Source organism: Leishmania martiniquensis, chromosome 30 (assembly GCF_017916325.1).
Source record: "Leishmania martiniquensis isolate LSCM1 chromosome 30, whole genome shotgun sequence".
In the NCBI taxonomy this organism is placed as follows: domain Eukaryota; phylum Euglenozoa; class Kinetoplastea; order Trypanosomatida; family Trypanosomatidae; genus Leishmania; species Leishmania martiniquensis.
The window spans coordinates 818474-827202 of NC_090165.1; the positions used below are offsets into that span (position 1 = coordinate 818474).

General features: G+C 59.6%; 2 protein-coding genes across 2 annotated transcripts; both read right to left on the reverse strand.

The window, feature by feature from the left end:
- Positions 1-837: 837 nt before the first annotated feature.
- On the reverse strand, positions 838-1953 carry LSCM1_03843 (uncharacterized protein; the record flags this gene model as incomplete). Its single annotated transcript, XM_067321376.1, has 1 exon — positions 838-1953. The coding sequence occupies one exon, from the start codon at positions 1951-1953 to the stop codon at positions 838-840; it is 1116 nt and encodes a 371-aa protein (XP_067176744.1).
- Positions 1954-4450: 2497 nt separating this feature from the next.
- Positions 4451-8695, reverse strand: LSCM1_03844 (uncharacterized protein; the record flags this gene model as incomplete). The annotated part of the gene is made up of 1 exon (XM_067321377.1): positions 4451-8695. One exon carries the CDS (start codon positions 8693-8695, stop codon positions 4451-4453), a length of 4245 nt encoding a protein of 1414 aa, XP_067176745.1.
- Positions 8696-8729: the final 34 nt, after the last annotated feature.

Genomic DNA, 8729 nt, shown 5'->3' on the forward strand with positions numbered 1-8729 from the left:
AAGTGTATTCCCGGCGGGAAGCGAGGTCGCACTTCCGCTCGTGCTCAGTGCCGCAGGAGGAAAGATAACGGAGAGGGAAAGGCCCAGAGGGTTGTGTGAGTCAGCGGAGAAGTGCGGCGGCGGCGCCACAGTGCGAATGCGCCAAAAAAGCTTAAAGGCAGCAAACGTCTAACGAGGCGTTTCGTCATGCGCGTCTTCGGCGCCGCTTTTTCGAGTGCGCTTTGTCATCCGTACGGCTATCCATCATCACGCTCGCACGATGACGGCTTGAAGCCCCCCGAGAGGCCCTCGGACACCACCATCGGCCCTGTACACAGGGCCCCTAAGGAACGTGCGCAGCACAGCACGGGCAGAACAGCGTCAGACGCACCCAGCCGACTAAGAAAAGTCACACAGCACACAGTACCCAAGCGATCCGTTACAACAAACTCGGCCAACAACAAAACGAAAAACCAAGAAAACTGGGCGCCAAAGAATGAGGAGGTCGGCCAGCACCAACAAGTGTGGATACTGAGAAAAAACTGGAAAGGAGAGACTCCAGCCCGCAGAGCGCCTGGGGTTGCTTTCAAGTGCTGACAAATACGCCCAAGTGCTGTGTTGTGCTGTCCACCACCACCACCCCAATCGCCCACCATCCTCTTGACGTAGAGCTGAGATGCTTAGTACACCGTCGCGAACGTTCCCACAACTAGCCACCGAATCCACAAGTGCATGAAGGCAGAGAAAGCAACCGCACTTTCCTCGAAACGCTCATGGCGCTAGCATGGCCGCCGTCACGGCTGCCACCGGCACAGACATCACGGCAGCCGCTGCACCGGCACACTGACGGCTGAGCGCTTAACTGAACATCATGTTGCCATCGTAACCCTTCGGATGGAGCTTGTTTGTACGCATGCTAACGTCCAGCTGTAGGTCTTGACGGTCGCCGCCGCTGCGCTTCGCCATCCACGCGACTTCCTTGTTCTGCAGAGCCATGAGCTCCTTCTGCTCCTGCTTTGCGAGTGCGCGAGCCTCCTGCGCGTCGGCCAGGATAGTCAGGCGCTTCTCATTCTGCTCCTCCGTCTCCCGTGGACGGGGGCGTGGCACGTCGCCTTCGCGCTTGCGCACAACACGCCTTCTCCCATCGGCCTTGTCGCGCGTCAGTACAAGTTCGTCGCCGTGCACGCCCTCGAGCTGCACCGGCCTAGCGGCCTCCGAGTCTTCGAGCGCGATGCTGTAGAACTCTTGATATTCAGGACCGAGGATGAGGCGCTCGTGATTCGTCTCGCGCATGTGGTCGCGCAGCGCTTCCAGCGAAGAGAAGGAGCGGGTGCGCTCGTTACACACGATGCACATGAGACCGTTGATTTTACGAGCTAGATACGCGAGCAGCGCTACGTGGTCGATGCAGTGGGGCGCCAGCGGGATCGTGAAGTTGTGCACGAACTCCAAATGGTGCACGTTGGAAGTCACATCCGCAGAGAGAAAGCCGCAGAACATGCAGCGCACCTCACTCGCGTCCTCCTCCCGCTCCTCCGCATCTACCTTTGGGCCTGCCTTCTGCTTCGCCTCGCGACGCGCAGTGGCGCCCTTTTTAGCGTTGTGGCGACGATGCAGTCCCATCGCCGCGCTACCGAGCGAGGTCGCCGTCAGCATGCTGGCCGCTTCCGAGTCACGCGCGAGGATGCGCTGCTCCTTCCGCATCAGATGCGCGGTTGAACGAATGTGCGTCTGCAGCGTCTGGACCGAGCGAAAGGTCTTTTTGCACAGCGTGCAGGAGTACACCGGCGCGCCGCTCTCGTCGAGCGCCGCGCCTTTCATCTCCCTGCTGACGAAGCGGTGCTCCTGCTGCGAGAGCGGGCGCAGGCCATCCACACGGCGGCGTACGTTGGTAAGGTGGAGCTCCGATCCGTAGTGGGCGCGCAGAATCTCTCCGCTCTCCAACGACAAGTGGCAGGTACCGCAGCGAGACATGGCCGAGTTGGCGGAGGCGTCGATGCGAGAGAGGAAGTACGGACACAGACACAGGCACAGACACACGTACACGCACCTACGCAAAAATAAATGTGTGTCGGCGAAGTGAGAGGTCGGCCACTCGCCAAACGCACAGCGCACCAGTTTCAGTGGCAATACCGTCACCGCACAGTAGCAGTCTGAGAGGGGAAAGGAGGTGGGGATCAGGGGAAGCAGATGTCGGAGAGAAGGGAGGCAACGGGTGGAAGAGAGCAAAGGATGCCTCCAGGCATGCAAGGAAGCGGGAAGGCAGAAAAGAGGGGAAGAGGGGGGTTGGAGGGGGAGGAACACGCGAAATCAGCGCGTGGAAACTTTACTCGTGGCGGCTTGGGGAGAAGTCGGATTTCTTTTCTTTTCTTAGGTTAAAAGGCGGAGAGCGGAATGGGGGGTGCGAGAGAGGGGTGGGGGCCTATCCCTTAACGACAGAGAAAACGCTACAGTACGATGTGTGCTGTGAGAGAAGACGGCTCTTCGTGTGGTCGAAGGCGGAGGAGGAGAAACAGCGAGACTGGAGCAGGCCCAGAATCGTCGGAGCAGCAGCGTGCCATAAGCGTCAGAAGAGGGAGAGTGAGAGAAAGCCTGGGCGAGAGGAGCCTGGAGGAGCGTTTGCACTTCTCCATGCAAGAGGGGCGTCGCACCTGTGTGTGTGAGGAGTTCGAAAGCGGCAGAGCAAGGAAGGCATCTGCCCCCCTCCTCTTTGATGCCTTCCTTGCTCTGCCGCTTTCGAACTCCTCACACGCTGAGTGTGAGAAGCAAACGCTGGCGGCACTGCTGCTGCGAACCAACTCACGTGCGCACGTACATCTCGGCAGCCCCTTTCGCCTTTGTGAAAACACAGCGACAAGCCTTTCGCAGAGGCATGTGGTCCACCTCACGCCTCGTCTACACAGCACTCCACTTTTCTTTTTTTCCGATCGCCCCCCTTGTGAATGCGTGTGTGCGAGTGTGCTCGATGGAGCGTACTCTTCGACGTTGAGCCACATAAGACCACACCATAATGCAAAGGGGCTTCCGTCCACACGAAAAAAAAACGCACGGGCAGATGAAACGATGATAAAAAGTGTATTGGCGACGAGGAGGCCCCACAGGACACCAAGAGTCGCCGAGCACGTGTTAGTCAATGATCCCTTCGTTAACAAGACGATCAGATGCGCTCAACGAAGCAGATAGCCTCGCCACCTCCCCGCCTCCATCCCCACATCCTCTTCCATGACGTCACTGCTCGCTCCTGTGTTTCCTCACGTGCTGGGCATGAAAGTTTCAAGGCACACACAGAGGGAGATGACCGGTAAGCTACATGTGACAAGTGAAGCAAAAAAGGTAGAATGCCCTCCACCCCGCTTCAACGCACCCGTGCCGTTCATGAATAAGTCGACGAAGCAGACACGCATACACACGCACTGCCCCTGGGGCTGCCTCACCGCAGCGGCGTCTCGGTCGTCTGGTGGCCGGCCCTCGTGCCGTCGAAGCGGACCGTGCGTCTCACGGGGCTCTTTCGTGCCCCGCATCCACACGACGCCGCGTTCGGTGGCCTCTGCTCCAGGGCGGATACGGGGCCGCGTCTGCTGTGCGGGGAGCAGGGGTTGCTCTGCGTGGATGCCGGAGGAGGACGAGGCGGGCCACGGCTCCGCCTCAGGGGAGGGCTCCCCGAGCACCTGCGCCTCTGCCAGGAATGAGGAGGGGGGGAGGGCGACACACCCTCTGCCAGCACAGGCACTCCCGTTGGAGCTCGTATGGATGTCCTTGCCCGTTTCTGTATCGTTGTCACTACCGATTTTGCCCCTTTCACCCACCCTTCTCTTGTACGTGTGTGTGCGTGTGTGTCCGACACGCCGTGGCCGATAGCGCGTGCGCCCGAGCGAGCCCCGTACGTCCCTCGATAGGCAGGCGAATGCTCCAAGTGCTGGGCAGCATGGGGGCTATGCCCTCTCCGTCAGCTCGCACGCCTCTGACAGGATCTGCCGCGCCACGACTCGGCGAGCCGTCGACGTAGCTCCTCGTGAGCCGGCACAAGCGTCATCCGGACTGCGACGACTTGTCGGCACAGCCCCGACCCTAACCTCTCCGCTAGCCCCAACGAGTCCGCCAGCCGTGCCCAAGAGCCCTCTGAGGGCTGTCCTTCGGGCCCCTGTAAACGCACACACGGATACAAGAGGTAGTGGTTTAGCGCCTCATTGGACGATTAAATCCACCCAGGACGTTGTCATGACGCAGAAACCTCCGGGAAACTGGGGTAGGCAAGAAGGGATTCACGCACCGATGGAACGCTACGTGGGATATGTACAGTGTCCCAAAGAGACTCTGAGAGGCGCTGCCCTCCCCCCCCTTACATTCGCTCTGAGAGCTAACAGGAATAAGCCTCCATGGGTCTGCATAAAAGCATTGGGGACACAAGGAACGGATTTAATGCGGCAGGCCCACGGACGGCCTACGTGGCCTTGACTGACAACTCATGAAATCAGATCGCGCTTATTCCTCCGCTTTCGCCATGCATGTAAGGCGCGTTGTAGGATCGCTTGCGAAGCACGGAAGACTCCTCTGGCGTCGCACCAAGCCAGCGCACCCACCACGATTGTGCACGCATGTACTCTCGCACAGCTAGCAGCAGCCGCTGGCGTCGGACCTCAGCGCGCCGAAGGACGTCGCGCGGATTTGGCTGCTGAAAGGCTGACAATGTGAAGTAGATGAGGCTCGGTACCACGAGTGCCGCTGAGACCCCAAATGCAGACAACACTCCAGCGGTGTCCAGCGACCTGCGAAACACGCTGAAGTATTGCAGCGTTGGCCGGTCACTGTATATGGTCGTCGAGTACACGTAGAAGAGGGGCATGCCCACAAGCGCAAGGAGGTTGAGCGGTGTTAATGCGTGCGACTCCCACCACATCGTGAACATCTGCGACAGCATCAAGGCTGTGTAGGCGACTGTAAACGTCACGTCATTCGTAGCCGTGCCCCCGCTATCCGCGTACGCGAAGCTCGGGCCGTATACCCCCGTGCACAGCCAAAGCAACAAGATCGATTGCAGCACACCACGCAGCACAAAAGATACAAAGAACTCGCCTGGGCGTATGTCAACAGCGCGCCGCGTCAACTTGTAGAGGTACGGGTTGCGCTCCAGCACTACGCGAGGCGCGCAGCGATCGAGGCAGTATAGGATGGTCTGCGGCAGGGTATAGAAGCCGTTCCACATGGTAAGAGAAAAGCTGTTCCAGAAGGTGCCACCAGACGCGTAAGTACCGATAACGTTGTAGGCAAGCTGAATGAAGGAGATCAGCATCGACTTGTAGAAGCTGTACTTGATTACGTAGGCGGTTCTTGCGTACGCCTGCTGTCCATGAACGAACAGCAAAGCGCGCAGGTCGGAAAACTGCGTAATGGAAAAGTCTGCAGCACGTGCCGCCTGCTGTCCCTCCTTGCCCACAATTCCAATGCCCACGTGTGCCTCCTGCAGCATTGCGACGTCGTTGCCGCCATCACCGACGGACAGTGTCACAGAGCCGCCTTCACGCACAAACTTGGTGACGGCGGCTTTCTGGCTCGGTGTTGAGCGTGCGCAGATGACACTGCAGCAGCGACCTGATATCTCGCGAAAGCGTGCCCGCAGTACAGGGTCCTGCAAAATCGCCTCCAGCACAGTGCCGCCCTGCACAACCAAGACGGCGTTGCGCTCGGCGCCCCCGCCAACGAATGCGCCCCCGCCAGAGCTGCCTCCGCTTCCATCGGCGGTACCGTCCGCTGCCCGCGCCATCGCGCGCAGAGAATCGTTCGACAGCTGAGAGGAGTCGCTCTCGACGAAGCGCAACACACGCGTTTCGAGCGCCTTGCCGCATATCTGCGCCGCGGATTTCGACACCGAGGCGGCGCTGCCGTGCCGCGGCTTCGAGAGTGAGGTAGGCAGCCGCTCTATCGGAAAGGTGAGCAACTGCTGGCGCCACTCGCTAGCACGAGCGGCGACACCGCCGCACCTGCTGGGTCTACGGGCGAAGCCTGTTGCAGCAGGCACCGTCTCACTAATGCGAATCACCGTATCACTTGGGCTGTACAGACCGCAAGACAGCCCAATCTGCTCTGCGGTTTCCAACTTGTCGCCTGTCAGCATCCAAACCTTGATGCCAGCGATGAGCATGTCGCCAATCGTCGCCTGCACATCCTCCTGCAATTTGTCTTCGATGGCGGTGATACCGATAATACTCACACCTGACTCCATCTCCGCGCGCAGTGCATCGAGGCGGGCCTGTCGTCCCTCGGTCAAACAACTTGCCTGCGAGACGCTGCCCAGAAATCTGGCGAGCTCATCCCGTGAGAGTTCCTTGCACGCCACCAGAAGGGTGCGGAGACCGCGGTGGGCGTAGTGGGACAGATTCGCCGCTAAACGAGGGTGGAGCGGGGGACTTTTGACGCGTTCCGAGGCGGCCAAGTGCGACGGCCCCGGTGAGGTCATCTCCATCACTCGATCGTCGGCGCCTTTTACAGCAAACCAAATGCGGCCGGTCGCTGGATCCTCTACAATGACGCCCATCGTCTTTTTCTCAGATGAGAAATGGAAGATGTGGTGCACCGCCCACGTCTGCTCGTCCTCCTCCCCTTCACCCCCTGCAACATGGACGAGGTTGTTAGCCTCTGGCGCCGCCACTGCTGCTACCCCGGCGTGAGTGCTACCGTTCCTGCGGTTCGTGCGAAGCACGGCGTGGTGGTCGCTGCGGTGCACCAGTGTGACGCCCAACTTGCGCATCCCCATGCAGAGAGCGACCTCGTCTGGAGACCCGGCGTGGTACGCAATCGCCGAGCTCCTCGTGAGGTCGTCCGGTGATGCATGAGGATGTACGACCTCCACGGTGTTGCACAAGGCGACCATCTGCGCAAATTGCCGCATGGCCGCAAGCGCAGAGGGGCCGAGCTCCCTGAGCTCCTCCGGCGGATGCAGGCTTCTGCTCGCTGCTTTGGAAATGGAAACGTGGTGGCCAGGGTAGATGGTCACTGCGTCCAGCTCCATCACATTCTGCGTCAGGGTGCCTGTCTTGTCAGACAGCACACAGTCGATCTGGCCCAAGTCCTCCAGGATGCTGGAGTTTTTCGCCTTGCACCCAGACCACTCAGAGGAGTTCGGCAGCAGCGACGCCGCCGCCTCGTGCATCATCGCGTCGTCCCACTCCACCGCGCTGGCCATGTAGTGCTTGCATATGTCCACGACAAACTTAAAAGAGACCGGAATCATTACCGTGGTGAGCAGAAAAAAGCGCAGCGGGTAAATGAGGGCAGACCCGCCTACCTCGCTCGCCGGCTGTGGCAGGTACCAAAACGCATCTTGGATGCGACGGTTCGCCTGAAAGCCAAAGAATCCAAAGACAACGGCGTTAAGTGTTTGACACACAAAAATGTAAATAGAGTAGCGGCTGACATCCTTATCGATTTGTGCCCACTTCACCGGCGCTTCACGTTTGTTCATGCCGCACTTCGTCTCATTGCCTGTATAGACAGCAACGCACACCACCTGCGCGACGTTCTTGAGGACGCATGACTGAGGGAGAAGATGGTCGTGAGTGAGGGGCACCCGCAGCGCTGCGTCGCCTGTGCCGTAGACCGTCGCGGGCGCCGTCAGTTGAAGGTCTGCGCAGGCGTCAAAAGAGTCCACGATAGGAGACGGTGAAGGGCACTCGAGACACAAACACGCGACGGCAGAAATGATACATGACGCCAGCGGCGGCTCCGTCTCCGAATCGACCTCGCAAACCGTGCGTGGGCACCGCGAGAGATTGTCAGGGCCGATCGCAGACCACTGCACGACCTCCTTTGGCTTCAAGTCAAGCTCCCCGTCCAAGTTGTCGGTGCGAATGTACACCGTCGACGAAGCGCCGAGAGCGACAACGTCACATGGAATTTCCTCGTCCTCGCGCAGGAGCAGTACATCGCCCACTCTTATATCAGCATTGATCCGCGAGACCCAGGAAGCACGGCCGGCGTCAAGCACCCTTCGAGGTGTGTGGTTGTACGCGTGGTCCTGTCTGTGTCGCTTCACGTCATCGTAGCCTTCCTTCAAGGCGGTCAGCGTGAAGGCGAAAAGGAGCGGCAGCAGTGTGGAGAGCGGACTGACAGGGGCGATCACGGAAATGAACTGTAGTACGGCCACGAGCAGGAAGTAAAAGTTTAGAGGACGGCTGAACTGCTCGTAGAGGTTCTTGAAGATGAAGTTCCGCACCGTGTAGCGGCTGTTGATCACGAGGTTTGTGCAGTATTGATTCGCCACGGCTTTGTCTAGTGGCCGAACGTGACGCATCTCATACGGATCAGCGTTGCTTGTCTGACGGCTAGGCCGCAGGGCGTGTATAGTGCGGCCCCGACGGCTGTCTCCGGAGCGCTTGGGGACCCTCGCCAAAGAGAGGTTCTGTGCAGTGTTCTTGCAGCAGCGCTGCAGGCGCAGTCCTAACCGTCTGTACCACAAGGACGCCGCCGCTCCCACGGAAGCTGCCGTCGCAGCAGTCTTCTCTCTCGTAGATAAGTGGCGTTTCTGACTTGAGGCGGTGAAGACACAGTCGCTGCAGCCAGAGTCACCGCGTGAATCACAGACATCGAGTGCACGAGCCACGTTACACCCGATGCCGCGCCGCTGAACTGGAAAGGGGCTCGCGGTTGTGCTGCGTGGGATGGAAGGACTAGAGGGAGGGGCGTTGACGCCACAGGTACTTGGGGAGCCGGCGATGTGCATTCTAGGGCCCCTGCACCTCGCTTTTCTAGGAAGA